This window comes from Peromyscus leucopus, chromosome 9 (assembly GCF_004664715.2).
Source record: "Peromyscus leucopus breed LL Stock chromosome 9, UCI_PerLeu_2.1, whole genome shotgun sequence".
Taxonomy (NCBI): Eukaryota; Metazoa; Chordata; class Mammalia; order Rodentia; family Cricetidae; genus Peromyscus; species Peromyscus leucopus.
Genome location: NC_051070.1, coordinates 3,046,663 through 3,068,680, shown reverse-complemented (window position 1 = coordinate 3,068,680; position 22,018 = coordinate 3,046,663). Strand labels below are relative to the sequence as shown.

The following is a 22,018-nucleotide window of genomic DNA, read 5'->3' as shown; positions in this document are numbered from 1 at the left end:
CTGAGGAACCAGAGAGTTCACTAGTTCTCTTACAGAGCGGCAGGTTCAAGGTTACAGACAGGAGCCCACAGGAGTTGGCACCTGGCATGCCTATGACTCTCCAGTGCCTGTGTAGATGGGTCCCCCTAGTCCTTCCCACCTACATCCTCTAGCCTTTCCCCGAGACCCAGAGGCCACGTGCATTAGGACAGCATTGCACACAACTGGTTGGGATACTAAGGCGCAGGTCTCCTGACCCTCACCACGCCCCCTTCCAGGAGGGGCCATTAACAGTCAGGAAGCTCAGCTGTTGAAGTTTTCTGTGGCACAGGCCCAGGGGAACTCCTGTAGGTGGCAGTGGTTTGTCTCAGGGGACAGTCCTGTATTATGGCTTCCCTCACCCCGGAGGGTGGCTTAGACGCTTTCCGACCATCCTTTCCTAAGTTGCCCTTCCATGTGTTCAGGCTGGTCTTAAGGACGTATGTAGCTGATAAGAGCTGAGGTAAGCTGAACTCTTGACCCTGTTCCTCCACGTCCAAGTGCTGGGATTACAGGCTCGAGCCACCATGCACCGCTTTAATGTGAAGGGGGATCCAACGTTAGATCACAAAACCTCTAATTGCTGTGCTCTCCTTCCCCTGACAAACCATCCACACCCGCTGCAGCCTCTCTTGTTGACAAGCACCTGCTGTGGCCTTGTGGGCTCCCTCCCTCTCCCAGCTGCAAGGCCAGCCTCCCCCAGCCCCAGGCCCAAGACAAGCTTGAGTTACAACTTTTTTTTTTATTTGTTTTGTTTTTTTGTTTTTTGAAACAGGGTTTCTCTGTGTAGTCTTGGGGCCTGTCCTGGATCTCTCTCTGTAGACCAGGCTGGCCTCGAACTCACAGAGATCTGCCTGACTCTGCACAACTTTCCTTTTATTTAGTGTCTTTGGGCCTGAAGACTCCTGGTACACAGGCTAAGTCACATGGTATGGAACTTTCACCACCAGCCCTTCTGGAAACAGAAACAGGGAATTCCTTTGCCCTTTGGAACTGTGGGATGTGTCCCTTTAGGACCCCATTGTGATGGCTCCAATTATCCCAACAAAAGTTCCCTTCCTACTGACCAGCAACATCTTTCTTATTTATATGGAATCTAGTGTAGCAAGAACCTTAAGAGTTCTTATTAATAAAAACAAACCTGAAGCTGGGTATTGGGGTGAATGCTGGAAGATCAGAGAAGCAGAACAAGCCACAGCTACCTCACCTTGCTAATTCCTCAGCTGATCCTGTTTCCTCAGACTGGAAGCCTCTGAGTCTTCATCCAAATGGGTCTCAGCTGAACTGCTGCTAAAAGCCTAAAAGCTTAACCAGCTCTAGTTTCTGGTCCTCACGCCTTATATACCTTTCTGCTTCCTGCCATCACTCCCTGGGATTAAAGGCTCTTGTTACCACGCCTGGCTTAGAACTCACAGAGATCCAGACAGATTTCTGCCTCTGGAATGCTAGGATTAAAGGCGTGTGTGCCACCATTTTCTGGCCTCTATATCTAGTGGCTGTTCTGTTCTCTGACCTCAGATAAGTTTATTAGGGTGCACAATATTTTGGGGAACCAATACCACCACAATCTAGGGTTTTGAACTTGGCAGGCACACACTGCACAGCCGAGGCCTGCTCCACGTCTTTAAATCCTCAGCGCCTTCCCCAGTATCACACCCTTGCCCACGGTTTCCTTGTTGATTATTGTCTATGCTGCCACAGTGGCTTGGATCTTTTAATTATTTGATGTGCCCAGAGTGTCTAGGCCGGGTTGGTTGGTGATCAGTAACCAACAGTTGAACAAACAGAACCAAGAATGAACTCAACTGGCCACCTCCCAGCAGCCCCAAGGGACACACGATGACATTGTCTCTTCAGTCTGTGCAAGTGCACAGAGCTAACAAGAGATGAGGCAGATCTACACTTCTTAACCCCTGCCAAAGCCTGTGGAGGGTAACTGCCCAGCCTTGGTACTTCTGTGTGTTGTGTGCATGCGTGTGTGCATGTGCGTGTGCGTGTGCGTGTGCGTGTGTGTGTGTGTGTGTGTGTGTGTGTGTGTGTGTGCTTCAAACCCACAGACAAGATATCCTTAAATTGGTTTCACTTTGGTCAGAGTACTCCACTTGGGGAAAGTCTCCTCCATGCTCTATATGTGTCAGACGGTCCAGCTTTGCTCTGGGGTGAATAGCCTCCAGGCTGTGCATACTTTTTTTTTTTTTTGGTTACCTAGAGCTTTACATTCTTATTTCATCTTTCTTATGAGCTCTTTGGGGATAATAGACAATCAGACTCCCCCCCCCCAACCCCCCACACTGTTTACTCTCTGGCTGGCTTTCAATCCACTCTCTCCTGGATGCCTGCGTGGTTCTTAGTAAATAATTATTGAATACACGTGGGTTGTGGTTTTTAGACGCCATGGGACCTATCATGAATTCTGTCTAGGTTTATGAACTGTACCAAGAACCCAAGTAAAACTTTTAGTGGATTGCTGAAGTTTGGTCCACTGAAGGTCTGTGGTCTTATTAGGGCTGCTGGACTTGGGAGTCACTTCTCGTCAGGCGCAGTGACAGTGGTTCACACTAATCTCAGACGGCAGAGAGGCAGGAGCAGTGAGTTCGAGGCCAGATTGGTCTGTCTCGTGACTTCCAGGCCAGCCAAAGCTATATAGTGAGACCCTGTCTCAAAAAAACAAAAAGCAAAACAAACAAACGCAAAAGCAAGCTGGGGCAGTGGCAGTGTACACCTTTAATCCCAGCACTTGGGAGGCAGAGGCAGGGGAATCTACGGGTTCAAAGCCAGCCTGGTCTACAGCGCGATCCAGGGCAGCCAGGGATACACAGAGAAATCCAAAATAAAACAAAGCAGCCAAAGAAGTTACTTCTGCTCACAGGCACAATGTGGGAAGGAGACTATTGGCTCCCTCTGCTGGTCACTGCGTAGTCCGTCCGCCCAGGTTCTGAGCCGCCTGGCCTTTCTGTGAACATGGAGACCAGGAGACCCTAAGCATTGGGAACAGCGAGGAAGAGTGCTCGGCTCAGTGCTAAGGGTGGGCTGCCTCTCCGGCATACCGGCCTGTTTTTGGTTCCCACTAAGCAGACAGCTTTTAGGGTCCCCCTTCTTCCTCTCAGGACACTCAGCCCTAGGAAGTGTGGGGCTCTTGGTTCCAGGGCCCCAGGATGGCAGTCGGCCACACTCAGTTCCTGTTCTGTTTGAGCCTTTAAGCAATGGAGCCGAGAAGTCTCATGAGACGAGCCTGGCATGAAGTCAAATGGAGCCTCACGCGGCTCTGAGATGGCCAGTACCTGAAGGATGCTTGAAGGCCGGCTGAAAGCGCTTGGTCCCTGCCCGCAGCAAATGGCGGTGGCAGCGGCCTCAGTGAAAACACCTGGGAGCCCCAGAGGCCCGGCCTCTCATTAGCTGCCTTTGACCAGGGTTGGGACAGAATCCCTGACACCCAGGACTCTCTGGAAAGCTGCGGAGGTCCACACTGCACCGTACAGGTGAGCGGGAGTAGAAGCCAGTAGAGGACGGTGGCCTTTTTGTGTCTTCACTCTGGTGGCCTGGGAGAGGGGAAGTGGGGCTGTGTTCAGTGAACGCAGGGTTTCCGTTCTGCAGGGAAGAGTGTCTCCAAGACTCATGGTTGCACAACAGTGCTGATGTGACTTATGCCATGGTCCTGTAACTTTAAAAATGATTAGTTTTACTTCCCGTGTGTTTTACCACAATTTAAAAATTAAATAAATGCAATGTCGGGCTGTCCCGCTGTCTGTGATGTCAGGCACCGGATCTGGCCACACTGGTTCTTCAGGACTGCCGCTGACCATTCTCCTCCTGGGTCTCACTGGTTGAGTGTCCCATCTCCGTGTCCCTGTTCCCCGATCCACCACCGCCTTCTTCTGGTGAGGTCAGAGCTTACCTCCATGACCTCTCTTAGCAATGGCGGTGTCTCCCATCAGGCTTGTGGGGAGGAAGTACAAGCGTCCGCAGGACAGCTGCACAAGAGCCCCAGCCTCCCTCGGAGATGGTAAAGGTAGCTCTGTTTCCCTGGCTCGTCCTTTGAGCCAGGGTTCCAGTCCCCACACACGGCCATCTAGGCGGCTATGGGGGTCCAGCCCAGGGTGCTGGTGAACACTGGTCTCTAGGGCCCGGTCACCCATGCTGCCTCAACCGTCAATTTTACTGTGTTATGTGACATTCAGTCTGTTATGTGCTATAGTCTCGAGGTCAGGCAGGTTGTGGTAAGTGGCAGATGCTGGAGGCTCCTGGGAAAAGACTCTGTTATACATGGGCTCAAATCTTGGCTCAGTCACTAGGCATATGCCTGAGGCAAGTTATTAAAGTTTGCTCTTCCTCACTTTAAAACGTTTTCCTTTTTTTAAAAAAAGATTTATTTATTTCATTTTACACGTGTGAGCATTTGATCTAAATGGCTAGCCTCTCTCCAGCCCTTCCTCAGGTTTGTCTCCAACATGAAGGCTGTGAAACCTTTCCCTGGTTACTTTAAGGATTAAGATTGATGCACTCCTTATAGCAGATTAAGCATGGTGGCGGATGTAGGGCTGGCACTCTAGAGCCAGGCTGTGGGGATGGCCTTGATTGGTTTACTTGCTTTTCCTTTGTCTTCTGTGAGCAGAATAATAGTAACCACACTACAGGATGGTTGGTGGATTGCGCACTTGTAGGTAATCCAGAAGACTGCTGAGCCCACTGTCTGCACATGCCCAGTGTTCAGTGTATGTTCAGCCTTAGTTGGTTGTCACAAAATGTGAGAACATAATTTTCTTTTGCAGAATGCATAAGGTTAAAATAGCCAACAATAGTCAAACTTGTATATTTTCTCAAGTATTTTTAAAGTTTAAAACTGACTTAAAGATAAATACTTAGTACCTAGAGACAAATTTCATTTGCAAAATGAAAACAAACAAAACACACATATGGATCTTGTGGAGCCAGCAGCACAAGACCAAAGCAACTGAAAAGATTATAGCATCCAATGCTGTGAAGACTACTGACAATATTCTGGATTTTAGGTGCAAGGTGTGAAGTTTGTTCTAGGGTGACCCTCCCTTTGTAGAACTGTAGCTAGAGTTTTCCTGCCTTGCCCACAGTCAGGACAAATCTTTGTCACCCGCCAGTCCCACAGCCACTCAGACCCAACCAAGTAAACACAGAGACTTATATCGCTTAAAAACTGTATGCGTGTCAGGCTTCTTGCTAACTGTTTTTATAGCTTAAATTAATCCATTTCCATAAATCCATACCTTGCCACGTGGCTCGTGGCGTACCAGCGTCTTCACATGCTGCTTGTCATGGTGGCAGCTGGCAGTGTCTCCTCCCATCTTCCTGTTCTTTCTTTTCTCCTCTCTGTTAGTCCTGCCTATACTTCCAGCCTAGCCACTGGCCAATCAGTGTTTTATTTATTGACCAATCAGAGTAATTTGACATACAGACCGTCCCACAGCATAGAACAGTACTTAAACAGTTGGATAGCGCACTGTTTGGGGGATAGCTGATCAGCATGGAATTTAGAGGAAGGCAGAAGAGACACAGAAAAGCCAGGTGAAGGCAGAGAGGCAGAGTCAGTGGCCCCTCAGGTCCAGGCTTTACACTAGAGTTGTTAGGCACAATTGGAGGAAGCCAATAAAGAACTAGGCCTGAGTAGTCAAATGCACTTACTTAGCAGGAGATCGGCACGTGGTGGAAATTGGTGAACAAGATGCTCCCAGAGCTGAGTAAGAAAGCTGGGAGGCTGAAGTCTGGGAATCCAGGGAGCGACGTCAGCAAAACTCTCGCAGGGAGTGGTGTGAAGTGAAGGAGGGGCTTGCAGTGCATGGCTGGGTTTTCTCTTTACTCTCTGGGGGACCACCACCCTGCTCCCAAATAAATCACACACAGTCTTATTCTTTCTTATGAATGCCCAGCTTTAGCTTGGCTTATTTCTAGCCAGCTTTTCTTAAATTATTCCATCTGGGTTTATTATATCTTTCTCTATTCTATATACCTTTATTTACTTCTTACTCCGTGGCTTGCTGTGTAGCTGGATAGCTGGCCCCTAGCATTCTCCTTTCCTTCTTTCCTCACTCCTCGATTATTTCTCCTCTATTTATTCTCTCTGCCTGCCAGCCTCGCCTCACAGAGATCTGCCTGCCTCTGCCTCCCAAGTGCTGGGATTAAAGGCGAGCGCCACCACCACTCGGCTTTATTAGATGTTTTAGACAGGCATAGTCACACTGCTTCATAGAATTAAACAAATACAACATAAAAGACTGCAACACATCTTTTCATCATTAAACAAATGTTCCACAGCACAAACAAATGCAACACATCTCCAACTAATATTCCAGAACAGTTCCTTTTTGTCTACATAAAAATGAAAGGTTTTAATTTTAACATAGTAAAACTATATACAACACAAACAGTTATCAAGTAAGAATTACATTTACAATATTCAGTCCATTAGAGAAAATACTCCTTTATCTATCTTAACTTAGTGATTCTAAAGTTTTATACCTAATTTACTTTATCATAACTAAGGAAAACTATAACTCTAACTATTTAGTCTTTAACTCCATCAGAGACCCCAGAAGGATGTAATATTACCTAACAACAGAGATATCTGGCTGCCTAGACAGTCACCCAAAATTCCTCTGTAACATTGGGGCATCCATCTTTAGCCTTCAGACCTAGAGTATCTGGCAGACTCTTCTATGAAGCAGAAATTTTGAAGGGCTGTCCTGCCTTATCTCGGCAAAGTTCAGCAGTTGCTTTTCTGTGTGTCTTGTATGACATCTAAGAACTGTGGCCTCTCTGTACAGGAATACCAACTAGGATGATCTTGGGCCTGGCATCAGGGATTATTAAATTATAGCTCCATTCTTTGTCAGTTGATGGAACACTTGTCTACCACACAGGAAGCCCTGGGTTCTGTCCCCAGAATCAACTAAATTTGGGCATTGTGGCACATACCTGAACCCCAGAATTTGGGCAGTGGAGGCAGGAGGATCAGATTCTTAAGATCTTCAGCTACACAGCAAGCTCAAGGCCACTCTGGATCCACAAGGCCCTCTCTCAAAACAACTAGGCTGAAGAGGTAGCTCAGCCGGTTAGAGTGCGGTCTGCTCACTCAGAGGACCCAGCTCAGTTCCTAGCATCCACGTTATTCGTTGGGTTATAACTGCCTGTGACTCCAGCTCCAGTGATCTGATGCCCTCACTTGGCCCCTAAGGTTACTCATACACACATGGCAGACACACACACACACACACACACACACACACACACACACACACACACGGCAGACAGACAGACACATACATGACGGACAGACACATACATGACGGACAGACACACACATGGCTATTATGAGAAATCCACGTGAGTCTGTTTAAGGGGGCAACAAGGATTTACTAAAGTAATAAAGGGGGAGATACACTCATGAACAAAGAACCAAGTGAACAGCCATTTGCTCTGCCCAGGAGCGAATGGATCCAACCACCTGAATCCACCTCAAGAAGAAGGGGCACGACCCCCCCTCCTTTCAAGCCATCACATACGAGGATTAGAAGCCATGCCCTAAGGCTTATACCTCAAAGCTAATTGGTGGAACAAATTCCCACTATACACGGCAGACACCGCACACACATACCCACACACACCAATAAAAAAGACACACCTGTAGCTAGAGTTTTTCAGTCCTGTCTGGCCCACAGTCAGGACAAATCTCTCTCACCTGCCAATCCCACAGCCACTCAGTCCCAACTGAGTAAACACACAGAGACTTATATTGCTTATAAACTGTATGGACGCAGCAGGCTTCTTGTGATCTAGTTCTTATATCTTAAATTAACCCATTTCTATTAATCTATAAGTTGCCACACGGCTTGTGGCTTACCAGTATCTTTTACATGTTGCTTGTCATGGCAGCGGCTGGCAGCATCTCTCTGCCTTAGCCTTCCACTTCCCAGAATTCTCCTCTCTCCTTGTCCCGCCTATACTTCCTGCCTGGCTACTGGCCAATCAGTGTTTTATTTATTAACCAATCAGAGCAACACATTTAACATACAGAACATCCCACAGCACACACCCATAAAGAAAAGCGTGGAAGTTTAAAACAAGTAAGATGGGTGATGGTGGCACACACCTTTAATTCCAGCACTAGGGAGGCAGAGGCAGGTGGATCTCTGTGAGTCTGAGGCCAGTCTGGCCTATATAGTGAGTTCCAGAACAGGCAGGGCTATGGTGATATTTTATTTGTACTGAAATGTGATTTTATTTGTATGTCAATAAAGTTGCCTGAGGGTCAGAGCTAATAGCAAGCCATAGCAGAGCCTGGCGTTGGTGGTGCACACCTTTAATCTCAGCTCTTGGGAGGCAGAGCTAGGCAGATCTCTGTGTGTTCAAGGACACAGCCAGCATGGAGACAGACGCCTTTAATCTCAATACCAACCATAGAAGACCTGGAGGTCTGTACAGACATGCAGTGACGAGGAGTTCATGTGGTTGGGTTTAGAACCAATGAGAAGGCAGAACAGAAAGTCAATAAAAAGACTACACAGGAAGTCTCTTTCTGAGGGGAAGGATGGCAGCAGCAGTGAAGAGTAAGAAAGGGTTTTAGTCTCAACTCTTAGCTACTGCTCTGACCTCTTGGGCTTTTAACTCTGCATTTGCTCTGTGTTTCTTATTTAATAAGACTGTTACTCTACACAGGGCTACACAGAGAAACCCTGTTTCAGGAAAACAAAACAAAACAAAACACACACCAAATATCTGTAGGATGAATTAGGTAGTGTTTATGATATTTTAGAAGGAACCTCTACTTTAAGCAAAGAATATTCATCAATTCAAGAAAAACACCATGAGATGTATACATATGTGCACATAGAAAGATGTTACTAGTAAAAGATAGATTTTTTTTTTATTTCCCTGGGAAAAAACAGGACCAGGAAGAAATAAATTTTGGTGTTTCATATTCCTGGGGTTTCCCCTATGTGAATATTGCTTTTGTTGATGCTTTTATTAACTTCTGAAGACATCGGAAGGAACATGTATGAAGTAGCATAACCAGACAGCATTGGAAAGGTTTCTTACCCTACCCAAAGACTCACAAACACATGTTCTGAAGAAGAAGAGTTTAATCTCACACCAGTCACTTCACAGTTCATGACTGGCCTTCACTTGATGGTCTTTTGAGTTACATATAATTTAAAAAGGTAGGGCAAAGAAAACTAGAAAAACAAATGAACAAACAAAAAACTCAAGGTAAAGTTATCAGCTTAAACTATCTGATACTCACTATACACTGTTAAAAAAGCCCTCTGTAAATTCAACATTGTTTTCATAAAAGTGTTAGAAAAAAAAAACAGTACAGTTACTTTTTCAAAATTAAGTTAGTCTGAACTAAGTTCAGTTCTGTGGCAGAAATGCAAGATATAGCCCAGTGTTAAAAAAAAAAAATAAAGTGTGTGCTTTAAATAAAGCTGGGTGTGGTGGTGCATGCTTTGATCCCAGCACTCGGGAGGCAGAGGCAGGCAGATCTCTGTGAGTTCGAGGCCAGCCTGGTCTACAGAGTGAGTTCCAGGACAGCCAAGGCTACACAGAGAGACCCTGTCTCGAAACTCCTCGACCCCCCCCCAAAAAAAATAAAATGCTCCCGCTAGAGTTTCAGATTCAGAGTTGGCAGCTTAGAAAGCAGCTTTGTTATTATTTTGGTTCACAGTCTGAAGTCTTCTCCATCAAGGGCTACACAGTGGTGTCCTGACCCTTGGGGCAGAGATCAGGGCACATGTCGGAATCTGGGGCTCCCCTTGCCTCCTGACCCTCACATATTTGTCTGTGAGACGGGTTCCAGGGTGGGGTACAGGTTGTCCTTCCCTGCGCTCTTCTTCTTCTCATCCTCATCAAACTGTGCTTCAATCTCGGCTGGGTTGATGTAGGTGTAGAATCGAGCCATGATGGCGAAGATCACGCAGACAACCAGAAGCAGCGAGGCGAACAGAACGTACTCAGCCCACTTCGGAGGATCAGCGTTGAAGCAAGAAAACAAACAAACCAACCACAGGTCACATTAACATAACACTGCACACATAACTCCTTGCTGTTTCTAGGCAGAAGGCACCTTGAAGTGAAACTGCCTGGAAATGGGGGACACCCCACAGAGACCCCAGATTTTCTCAGATGTTCAAGGAGCAGGTGACATTTTCCTATTAACATGGGGTGTGGAAACACAAGATCTTTGGGAAGATGACAAATTTCCTGATTTTTTTTTTTTTTTTTTTTTTTTTTTTGGTGGTGGTGGTAGGGTTTCTCTGTGTAGTCCTGGCTGTCCTGGAACTCACTCTGTAGACCAGGCTGGCCTCAAACTTGCAGAGATCTGCCTGCTTTTGCTTCCCCAGTGTTAGGCTTAAAGGTGTGCACCACCACTGCCTAGGAATTTTCTGAAATTCTTAAGATTTATGGCTGGTGCCAGAAGGATGAGAAATGGCAAAGACCAAGCGGTGGCCTTGCAGGACAAAGAGTGTGCTGACCACGGGCAGGAGAGATGAGATGGCTTCATAGCTCTGAGCACCGGCCAGAGAGAGGTCTCTGGCTGGGTTCCCAGCACACCCACAAACCCCAAAACCCCAGCCTGGGGGACCTAGTGCTCTTCCGGCCTCCATGGGCACCTGCAGGTACATGGTGCACACACACACACATACACAGTTATACATATATGTTTCTTGACAGTACCTAGGCTCAAGGGCATGCAGCCTGATGGCCATTCCTGACACAGGAAACAACGTAACTGCTATGGTGACAGGAAACCACAGGTAGACCTTGTGTGCAACAAGGCTGTGACTCAAATGGATACATCTTTATAGACAGCTGGGGAGCATCCTGGTGATAACCAGGAAGGTTAGAAGTTCAAAGTCATCCTCAGCTACACAGCAAGTTTGCAGCCAATCTGGGCTACATAAGACCCTGTCTCAAAATCTACAGCAAACACTATTAGGCATGTCCAACCTTCTTTCCCCTTGTACCTGTTTTTCGAAGTGGCCGGCCCCTGCCACAATGAGCACGATGATGTTGCCAACCGCCACGGTTAAAAGCCAGCCTGCTTGAAGCACCGACTTCATGTTAGAAGGGGCCTGAGGAAGCAAAGCAGAGTGGATCACAACCTGCTTCTTGCTGCAGGCCGGGAGAGCCCCCCATCCACTTCACCAAGCATCCCCGAAGTGCAGAGGAGAGGTCAGGTTTGCTCAGTGTGGCACCTCACACCTGTGATCCCAGCACTTGGGAGGCTGAGGCACGAAGATCAGGAGTTTGATCCCTCGGCTACAGAGCATGACCCTGCTCTACATATGAACATGTAGATGAGTAAATTAAAAAAAGGTCAGGTTCACGTCAATATAAGGAGGGCACCATTTGTGTGATGCAGACTTACACACACCAGTGTTGTCTTAGTAACAGGGGCGGAGCTACAGACAAAGCCATCTGTGGCATGTTCTCCCCCCAAAGGGGAGCTACTGTCTGGGCTGCAAACTTACCCTTCAGCAGCTTTCCTGCCATGTCCTTCCTATATCAGGCCCTGGCGTTTGTCAGACAGCGTGGTCATCACATAAAGGGTGACCCGCCCATGCCGACTATCACAAATACTGAAGGACAAGATGCCAGGGTGCAACACCTTTAACTGTGGTTTTGACAAATACTTACACATTAAGCTCTAATTGGGGTACCAATAAAATCTGCCTAATTAGCTGTGGTAGTTTTGGCCCCCATAAGCTCACAGGGAACGTCACAATTAGGAGGTGTGGCTTTGTTGGAGTAGGTGTGGCCTTGTTGGAGGAAGTGTGTCATCGTGGGAGTGGGCTTTGAGGTCTCCTATGCTCAAGTGATGCCTAATTTAGTTCACTTCCTGTTGCCTTTGGATCAAGATGTAGAATTCTCAGCTCCTTCTCCAGCACCATATCTGCCTGCATGCTGCTGTGTTCCCCACCATAATGATAACAGACTAAACCTCTGAAACTCTAAGTTGCCACCTCAATTAAATGTTTTCCTTTATAAGAGTTGCTGTGGTCATAGTGTCTCTTCGCAGCAATGGAAACTCTAAGTCATTAGCCAAATATACTTAAAAGCAAAAAAAAAAGTATTTTTCTGAAGTAGGGTGTTACACATCTCTGCTGACCTCAGACTTACTATGTAGCCAAGGATGATCTTGAACTTCTGATCTTCCTGCTGTCCCTCCCCAGGACAGGGATTACAGTGCGCACCACCACACCTGGTTTCAGACAGTGCTATGAACTGAACGTGGCTGCATGCACGTGAGACAAGGGATCTATCATCTGAGCTATATCTCTAGCCTTAAGAGTAAAGGGGCTATACTTGTTCTTAGCAGTAGATCTGATTTGATGTGGTCACTGGGAGTGGCACAGAGACATCAACCAGACCTTAAATGTAACCAGAACGCAGACCTATAGACAAGTACGTCTGTGCGTAACTGGCGCCGTTTGGAGATTACAAAGTGCAGAGTCTGCTACTCGGACTCCGGCAGCAGCCCTCGATGTGCTGTCCCCTTAGGACTCTGGTGTTAGTGTGCTCTGGGATATAGTGGATGTCTGTGGTCCCTCAAGATCAACAGCACAGATCCCCATGGAGCAAAGACCTGTCGACCCCCTCAAGATCAACAACAGCACAGTATTCCCATGGAGCAAAGACCTGTCAACCCCCTCAAGATCAACAGCACAGTATTCCCATGGAGCAAAGACCTGTCGACCCCCTCAAGATCAACAGCACAGTATTCCCATGGAGCAAAGACCTGTTGACCTCAGCCCTTGCTCGGTGTAAGACACCTGTGGTTCTTTGGATGCAAAACATCCCAGGTAAGATCAGGCTTTTGTACACTTTGTCCCCAGTGGTTGTTGGTGTTTGAGGGAGGTGTGGCCTTGCTGGAGGTGGGCTCTGAGAGTTTAAAACCTTGTTCCACTCTCTGCTCACTCGCTCTGCTTTGTGCCTGTGATTCAAGATGTGAGCGCTCAGCTTCCTGTTCTGGCTACCATGTGCTGCCATGATGGACACTCATCCTAACCACAGCCCACATAAACCCTTCTCTCTGGAAGTGGCTTTTAGTCCTGGTGTCTCATCACAGCAGGAGAGAGTAACTAATACAGCATAACGATTTCGCAGAAAGTAACTGATGCAGCATCATAATGCTTTCTAGAATTAAAAAAAAATCTATCAACAAGCTATATGTGGTGGTGCATGACTACCATTCCAGTACTTGAAAGCCTGAGGCAGGAGGATGGTGAATTGCAGGCTAGCCTGGGCTACAGACTAAGATCTGTCTTACACAACCAACAAAACAAAAGAGGTTCTAAGCACAGGGATATCTCAGACTCAAACCGAGTTCCCTCAGCATCTTTCTGAGGGCAGCAGGTAGGGGAAGGGAGGAGGAAACAAGACACCTGGGAATATGAGAACTCCAGTCCTGTGACAGAGAAGACCACTTCGCCACAGGTGAGAAGGAAGTACTGCGGGATCTGCAGTGCCATGTTCACCGTGTTGGGCGGGATGTCTTCGAATTCCTTCACTTCCAGGCAGCCATCACTCTAGACCACCAAAGCGACAAGCCGGCCGTTGAGAGGGAGGCAGAGAGAACGTTTAGAATAACAATGTTCATAAAGACAAATGGAGTTGGCCTTCTGAGGTTGAATCGGGGAACTTAGGACGTCAGTGCCCATTTGAAATGTAACTGTGCAATGTTGGGAGCCCGCCAGTTAAAACCTTGCCCCCTTTAACATTAAATCCTGAAGTCAGCAGTCCATAAGGAAGCATCAAATACTGGTCAATAGGAACGTTTAACTAGTGTGCGACTGAGTCTGCTCGGGTTTATTCTACAGTCAACTTAAGTCAACAGTAAGTTAGAGAATCTGTGGTGGGCCAGTGAGACGGCCTGGTGAGGAAAGGGACTTGTCATCAAACTAACAACCCGAGTCTGAACCCTGCGATCCACACAGTGGAAGGAGAGAACAGACTCCTATAGGCTGTACCTACACACACGCACACACACACACACTTGCACAATTAAAAAAAAAAGAATTAGTGGTGAGTTGAATTAGTCCTAAACCCATTTACAGACCCCGATTCCTCTAGTTAATCATGAGACTCCTGAGTGTCTGTGAGGGTTCAGGCCAGCCGAGGCTGACCTGGCTGTCTGTTGTGGTAGAATGAACTATGAACTACGAACTGTCCTTCTGATCACATAGTTAATCATGAGACTCCTGAGTGTCTGTGAGGGTTCATGCCAGCCGAGGCTGACCCGGCTGTCTGTTGTGGTAGAATGAACTACGAACTACTAACCGTCCTTCTGACCACATAGGTATATGCGCTGCCAAAGTCAAGGTTGGAAGATTTAAAAGCTCGTTGACAGTCTGATGCAATCTCTGTGGAGTTTATTGTGAAGTCTTTTCTATTAAAAGAAAGAACAACAGAGGTTATGGTTCTTGGTATTAAAATCTCCATATTTTTTTTTTAAAAGAAAAACACTAGACAACCTTGAATTTGGGAGCAAGTTGCCCAGAAGAGGTACTTACACTCCAGAAGGAAAAAACTGATAGTTGCTGGCGTTGTAACTGGTGATATTTTCGTACACTTTCCCACTCATTGTGATGGTGAGCATCTCGTTAAGGGTGTTAACAAATCTGGAACAGAAAACCATCTGTCTGTAACCAGAACTCTGTCACAGGTCTGGTATCCAGGGTTAGGTTATATTCCTTTGTAAAGGATTTTAAGATGCAGACAGAGAATTCTTGGGTCCCGAGGCAGAAAGTTAGCTACCTCGCGGTTCTTCCTGTCCACCCACCCATTCATGAGACCATCCTTAAAAGAATTTACCTAACAGTATGTACGCATGCTAGCAACTGCTTAGCTTACTGGTATTTAGGGGGCATTCATTAACTAGGCATGGAAACAAGGATTCCTTTTCTTTCTAGAAGGCAGCCAGACTTTGTTTGTGCTGCTTGCATGGAAAGTCTCAGAGTTCAACAGGTGAAGGACCAAATATATATACAGACCAGGCTGGCCTTGAACTCACAGAGATCTTTCATATATATATAAAAGTTGCTGGACAACAGCCCCAGGCAAGGCTTCCTTTGGGGAAGGAGAGTCTGCCATTTCAGTTACCTCCAAGAGCATGGGCACAGAGAGGATGCAAGATCTGAGAGAAAGAAGTTAGGAAACCCAACACGAAGAGACTGTCCTAAGTGATGCACTCAGGTGGGGAGACCCTGTGCCTCTGACCAGCATCTGTTGGGATGCAGCGAAGAATGGGACACCTGAAAGCCTCAGCCCTGAGTCCCAAGGCTTCCAGCGTGACCCGTCCCCTTGCTTAAAGCTCAGGAGGAAGCAGGTGAGCTGCTTGCCTTCCTGCCTTCTTAGGACCGTACGGAATGTCACTTCGAGAACAGATGGTTGCAGACGTTTCCTTAGAGGCTCTTTGCTATAGAAGACCCTGAGATTATTATTATTATTATTATTTTTTTTTTTTTTGGTTTTTCGAGACAGTGTTTCTCTGTGTAGCTTTGTGCCTTTCCTGGAACTTGCTTTGTAGACCAGGCTGGCCTCGAACTCACAGAGATCCGCCTGCCTCTGCCTCCCAAGTGCTGGGATTACAGGCGTGCGCCACCACCGCCCGGCTGACCCTGAGATTCTTAAACTGCTCTAGGAATGAGCACATTGCTGCCCCAAGGGAGATCAGTTGTTTGTTTTGTCCACCAAATAGGTAGGTGACAGATTATAGCAGATTGTTCAATATATAAAACAAGAAATAATAATGATGGATATATAAGTACTATAAAGAACAACCTAACCATTGTATCCCTAAAATATATGACCCAGTCTCATTAGCTTCATGGCATATATTTATTTGATAGATAGTCTATATATACACAAATAATTTTTTTTTTTGTTTTGTTTTGAGACAGGGTTTCTCTGTATAGCCTTGGCTGTCTTGGAACTCACTCTACAGATCAGGCTGGCCTTGAACTCACAGAGATCTGCCTGCCTTTGCCTCCAGAGTGCTGGGATTAAAGGCATGTGTCACCACTATCTGGCCACAAATAATTTTTAAAAGATATCATATCAACATTTAGTGTGTGTGTGTGTGTGTGTGTGTGTGTGTGTGTGTGTGTGTGTGTAGCATGCAGGTACCCTCAGAGGCCAGAAGAGGACATCAGATACCTTGGAACTGGAGTTATAGGCAGCTGTGACTTGCTTGGCTTAGGGTCTAGTCACCAAAACGGGATCTTCTGCAAGAGTGGGACCTAGTCTTAACTGCTGAGCCATTTCTCCAGCTTCGCGGATACTATATTCATATACAGCAGATACAGGTTCAAAATGTATTTTACTAAAAGTGATAAAAATTTAAGGACCACTTCCATAGAGAAACTATATACACACAAAGAAATAGGTGAGAATACAGACTATGGTCAGTTTTAAGAGACTAAGATAAGCTAAATTTCCTTGAATAGAGATAGGTAGATAAATTATGTTGTATCTATGCAATGGAAGGCTATCATGTGTTCAAGTGAACAGTTGGAGATGCAGATATAAATATGGTCAAATATTAAAGTGATGTATATTATATAATATTGATAGCATTATTGTAGAACAATATATGCTTATGACAATAACTTTTATATTATTCTGTGTTTAAAACTAAACAACACATTGTTTATGGAAATGCAATATATAGCAATATATAGTGTTAAAACGCAGGTGAAAGCAATATTAAATTCTCAACCAATTTTTTACAATATTTATTTTTATTTCTTGTTTTTACCTATATGTATGTTCTTTTGTGTGTGTGTATGGCACGTGCATGTGGATGTCAGGAGAGGTCAGAGATGATGTCTGATCCCTGGAGCCGGAGCTACAGGAGGCTGTGAGCCACCTGCTGTGTGTTCTGGATTGAGCTCAGGTCCTTTGCAAGAGCAGGAAGAGCCCTTGTGAATACCAGCTGAGTCCTTTCTCCAGTCCCTCAAGCAATTTTTGACTGAAGTCTTGCCAATTTATTTAAAAGATGACCATTTAAATCTTGCAACTTACTGATAGTGTAACATAAAGTTTCATTTGCTTGAAATTTTGTATTTCCTTCCTTAATTTACACATTAGTCAGAAGGTCTGATGTCACAGAGGTTTTAAAGTTGTTCTGTTTATCAATCTTTTCTGGTTTTCTAGAACTTCCTCTTTAGCACTGCCTCCAAGCCACCATGGAAATAATGAAATCCTTTTGCTCTATCAAGGATTTGGTGTTACTACTTAACAGAAAAGAGATTCTGATTTATCTATTACCATACACATGGGTGGGTGGGGTCAACATCTTGCCAATGCTATGCATCTCTCTTCTTTAAGACTCCATCAAAGATATTTTTAAATTTATAACCTCATCATGTAGATTACACAAACATATTTTTTAATCAAGCTTTTAGGGGCTGAAGAGGTAGCTCAATTAAGTCTCGGCCTCAAAAGCAGGAGGACCCAAGTTCAACTCTCCGTACAGGGGCAGAGGCAGAGACTGGGGGCTCACTGGTCAGCCAGCCTAGCCAGAGCATCCCAGTGCCAGAGAGAGACTCTGCCCAAAAAACAGTGTGGACACCTTGAAGAGCAACACACGAGGGCTGACTCCCAGTAAGTGCGTGCACGCACACACACACACACACACACACACACACACACAAGCTCTTAAACACCTCAGTTATACTAGTGAGCAGTCGTGGTAAGTGGGTGTACACACACACACACACACACACACACACACACACTTTTAAACACCTCAGTTACACTAGTGAGCTGCCTCAGCAGTGAAGTTGATTGCTGACTAGCCCGACGACCTGAGTTTGATCTCCAAGTATCCACATGGTGTAAGATGGAGTCAGCTCCTGAAAGTTGTCCTCTGACCTCCACACACATACATGTCTACACAGAAATAAGTAATAAATAGCCTAAATACCATAATCTACATTGTCTAAGGTTTCCAGTGTTAGGGGACATGTCTAAGGAAATCAAAGCAATGGAAATGTTCTGAGGACAAAATGAAACCCTAGAGGCTTTCAGTCCAGAGCCAAATACAAAACACAGAGCAGCTGTGTGTGTGTGCGTGCGTGCGTGTGCGTGTGTGTGCATGCGTGTGCGTGTGCGTGTGCGCGTGTGCGTGTGTGTGTGTGTGTTCTGCAGGGCAAGACAGGTAATTACAAAGACCAAAGGCCATCTATGGACGGAGAGGTGTGCCCTTGAAACTCATCATGACACCTCAAAATGAGACGTTCTTTAGAGAAAAGACATTTAAGGAGGCAAAAGGAAGCTGCTTGGTGGCCTTAATCCAACATGGCCGATACAGACCGGCAGAGAGAAAGAAGGTGGCTATCAACAGTCAGCCAAGGATGGAGGACTCATAAGAAACCAGTCTTGACTGCACCTTGATCATGGACCTCCCGCCGGAGGAACGCTGAAAACATGAGTTCCTGTTTAACACCAGTCTGTGGCACGTCGTCCTGACAATGTCAGCACAGACAAGCGCCCAGAAAGTGAGAGAGGGAACTAAAAACTGAATGACCTGGGCTGGCAAAATGAATCACACCAATTTAATTACCCTGGGGAGAAATCTGGGGTTGTCAAAATCAAAGAAGATACCAGAAGCTTGGTGAGAAACTGATTATTGTAAGTGAGTGCCTTTAAGTCAGAAGCCAGTGGAGAAGTCTCCAGAACTCTGGGAATGCACCATGTGTAAGAGGATGACTCACTGCTCACTGAATAGCTTCCTTTGCTTAGCAAGGTGTGTGGGCAGAGGCTACAGCAAAATGAAAAAGGTGAGTGAGGAAGGCTGCGTGGGTCCACGGAAGAAAGCGTTCACCTGGGTCAGTGACCGCGTGGAGTCCACGGAAGAAAGCGTTCACCTGGGTCAGTGACCGCGTGGAGTCCACGGAAGAAAGCGTTCACCTGGGTCAGTGACAGTGTGGAGTCCACGGAAGAAAGCGTTCACCTGGGTCAGTGGAGTCTCTGAGGACGCTGTCTGGAGGGCCACAGAGCACGTGGAGGAAAACCAATTTCCAGAGAGGAGAGTGGACACCCTGAACACTAACTAAGAGCTGAAGACTTTGTGACCGGGTAAAGGCTAACGTTTGGGTGTGTCATGAATGAATCCTGAATGCTATCAGATTATTTTTCTACATCAGTTGATAAGATAATGTGGACTTTCTTTCTGGTTTGCTAAGATGATGAATTATGTTGTCTGAACCAGCCTAGCATTCTCATGCAAATGTGACATTTTCATACCTTGTTACCACTAGACTTGATTAAGGGAACGTGTCAAGCTCTGTTAGAAGGGGAAAGAACCAGTTTCAGAAGAAACCTCCATACCTGATTCCATTTTCTCCTTTTTCTGGCTTCTGGTTAAGTCCATCTTTTACCTGAGAGAGAAAAAAAAACATGAAATTATTTCGGAGCCAGTGAGATGGCTCAGTGTGTGAAGGCCTTGTGCGCAAGCCCGTCTCTCTCTGAGTTCAGCCCTGCAGCCATGCAAAGGTGGAAGGAGAGAACTCACTTCACAGTTGTCCTCTCACCTCCATACACACACTGCGGCACGCATGCCCTGCTCTTTTATGTACCTATCATGTGCACGTGCACATGCACACACACATACAACACACATACACACAAATGCACACACATACATATATCCACACATGTATGCACACATACACATATACACATACACATGCATACACACATGCACATACACACACATATATACACAAACACATCTGCTGTGGGATAATCTTTTTGTACACTGTGAAGATGTGTCACTCTGATTGGTTTAATAAAAAGCTGAACAGCCAACAGCTAGGCAGGATTTGGGTGGCAGAGAGAATCCAGGGAAGAGGAAAGGTGGAGAGGCGAGGAGACACAGAACAAGCAGGAGATGTGAGATGAAAGAGAGGCCACGCCAGGTGGCAGAATGTAGATTCGTATAAATGAGTTAATGAAAGTTCTGAGCTGGTTGAGACATGCCTGAGCTAAAGGCTGAGCTTTCATAATTAATATAAGTCTCTGTGTTGTTATTTGGGAGCTGGCTGGCAGGACAGAGAAAGACTGTGTGTATACACACACACACACACACACACACTCACATAAATAAAATAAAATAATTTCCTGATATTTAGCTCATTGGAATCAATTCACACGAACACTTCAGACTTTGAGAGCATGATACTGGCACTCTTCCTAGATCAGGGTCCTTTCTTGATCCCTGCTCTCCTTCCAGGCTAACACATGCTTCTGCTGTTTTTGATCTTGATTGTCAATGGTTCCAGAGTATGACTCTCCAGCAATTCAGATTGTCCGACCTTCGGACATTGCAACACTGTGTTGTCAATACAAAGTCTGTGTGTAATGCTGGGCGGTGGTGGCGCACACCTTTAATCCCAGCACTCAGGAGGTAGAGCCAGGCGAATCTCTGTGAGTCTGAGGCCAGCCTGGTCTACAGAGTGAGATCCAGGACAGGCACCAAAACTACACAGAGAAACTCTGTCTCGAAAAACCAAAACCAAAACCAACAAACAAACAAAGTTCATGTGTGAGAACCGCACAGATGAATTAGGAAAATCACTGCAAAATAAAATCTTATAACTTTAAGTACATTTGTGCTGGGGCATGCTGGGAGCTGCTGTGGGGAGTGTGGACCACGGCTGGACACTCCTGGTTGGACAAGCCACTCAGCAGCTTCCTAATTAAGCAAATGGCCAATAACGTTAATTGCACATTGAGTTTTCTATGTGTTCTCACTCAAATCCCCCTGACTGACTGACTGAAGTTCCTTTATTCAACTACACCTTCACTCTCCATGCACCAAATGACACATCTGCATTTTGTCTACAAATATGTCAAATGCATTTCATTCCTCGTATTTGACATACATACCATATTTTTGTAAGGCTACTCTAAGTGCACATTTAAAAATTAATACAAATAAAGATATGTTAGTCAGTTTATCTCAAAAAGGTCTCTAAGAATGTGCACATGTACCCATGTGATTTACACATGTACATGAGAGAGTCCATGCACACATAAGCAGAGGCACACACTCATCACAACACAAACAGTTTTATTTTTAGTTATTTGCCTTTCAATTTTTTATTATTTTTGCTTTTCTGAGTCAGGATCCCACTCTGTTGCTCTGACTGGCCTGGAACTCAAAGAGATCCTGCCGTGTCTGCTTCCCGAGTGCTGGGATTAGAGGTGTGTGACGCTGTGCCCATCTCAGAAGGGCCTTGCTAACAGTCCAGGGTAGCATCTGCCTCCCAAGAGCTGATAAAAAAGGTGTGGAGCACCACACTTGGCTCCTAGCTTTCTTTTTAAATCATTATTAATAGTTAGCCTTATTACCCACCAGCCAAACCTTGACTGGAAGTCCAATGACTTGTGTTCTTGAAGAAAGACGAACTTGAAGGTTGCCTGATATGGTACTCTATACAGATACAGCAATGTCACGCCCATAAAAAGCTGTGCCTTGAGGCTGGAGAGATGGCTCAGTAGCTAAGGGCATTTGCTGTTCTTGCAGAGGTCCTGGGTTTGGTTCCCAGCACCTACATGGTGGTTTACAATTATCTATGACTCCTGTTCCAGGAGATTTGATGCTTTTTCTGACCTCCTCAGACACCAGGTACCCAAACGGTGTACAATGTGCATACAGATAAAACATTCAAACAAAATAAAATCTAAAAAAATGTAAAAGCTGCGTCTCTAATATTGCAAATAGCCAAGAGAAAGCTGTAAGTACCAACTACTTACCACGAGGTAATTACTGGGGGCCCATACTAGAAGGGTGTGACGATGGCCTGGCTCAAAGTCATGAGTTACGGCAGTGACTGGGGACTCAGGAGAAGACACGTTTATGCTTGTCAGCTTGTCTACATCAAAAGTCAGGAATCTGTTTGTCTGGAGATGTGGGGTGCGGGGAGGGAGGGCAGAGTCAGCTCTGTGCATTTGAACACTG

The 22,018-nt window shown here is 45.9% G+C and overlaps 1 protein-coding gene across 1 annotated transcript in view; it reads right to left on the bottom strand.

The window, feature by feature from the left end:
* Nucleotides 1-9,573: 9,573 nt before the first annotated feature.
* The window catches only part of Slc15a1 (solute carrier family 15 member 1), a 44,637-nt gene continuing 32,192 nt past the window's right edge, over nucleotides 9,574-22,018 (bottom strand). The window contains exons 17-23 of the mRNA XM_037208316.1: nucleotides 21,814-21,960; nucleotides 19,384-19,433; nucleotides 14,562-14,669; nucleotides 14,329-14,437; nucleotides 13,434-13,577; nucleotides 11,013-11,120; nucleotides 9,574-10,006 (exon numbers count right to left, since the gene is read on the bottom strand). Coding sequence (XP_037064211.1) covers nucleotides 9,815-10,006; nucleotides 11,013-11,120; nucleotides 13,434-13,577; nucleotides 14,329-14,437; nucleotides 14,562-14,669; nucleotides 19,384-19,433; nucleotides 21,814-21,960 — 858 coding nt within the window. The 3' untranslated portion in view covers nucleotides 9,574-9,814. The remainder of the gene's footprint in view (nucleotides 10,007-11,012; nucleotides 11,121-13,433; nucleotides 13,578-14,328; nucleotides 14,438-14,561; nucleotides 14,670-19,383; nucleotides 19,434-21,813; nucleotides 21,961-22,018) is intronic.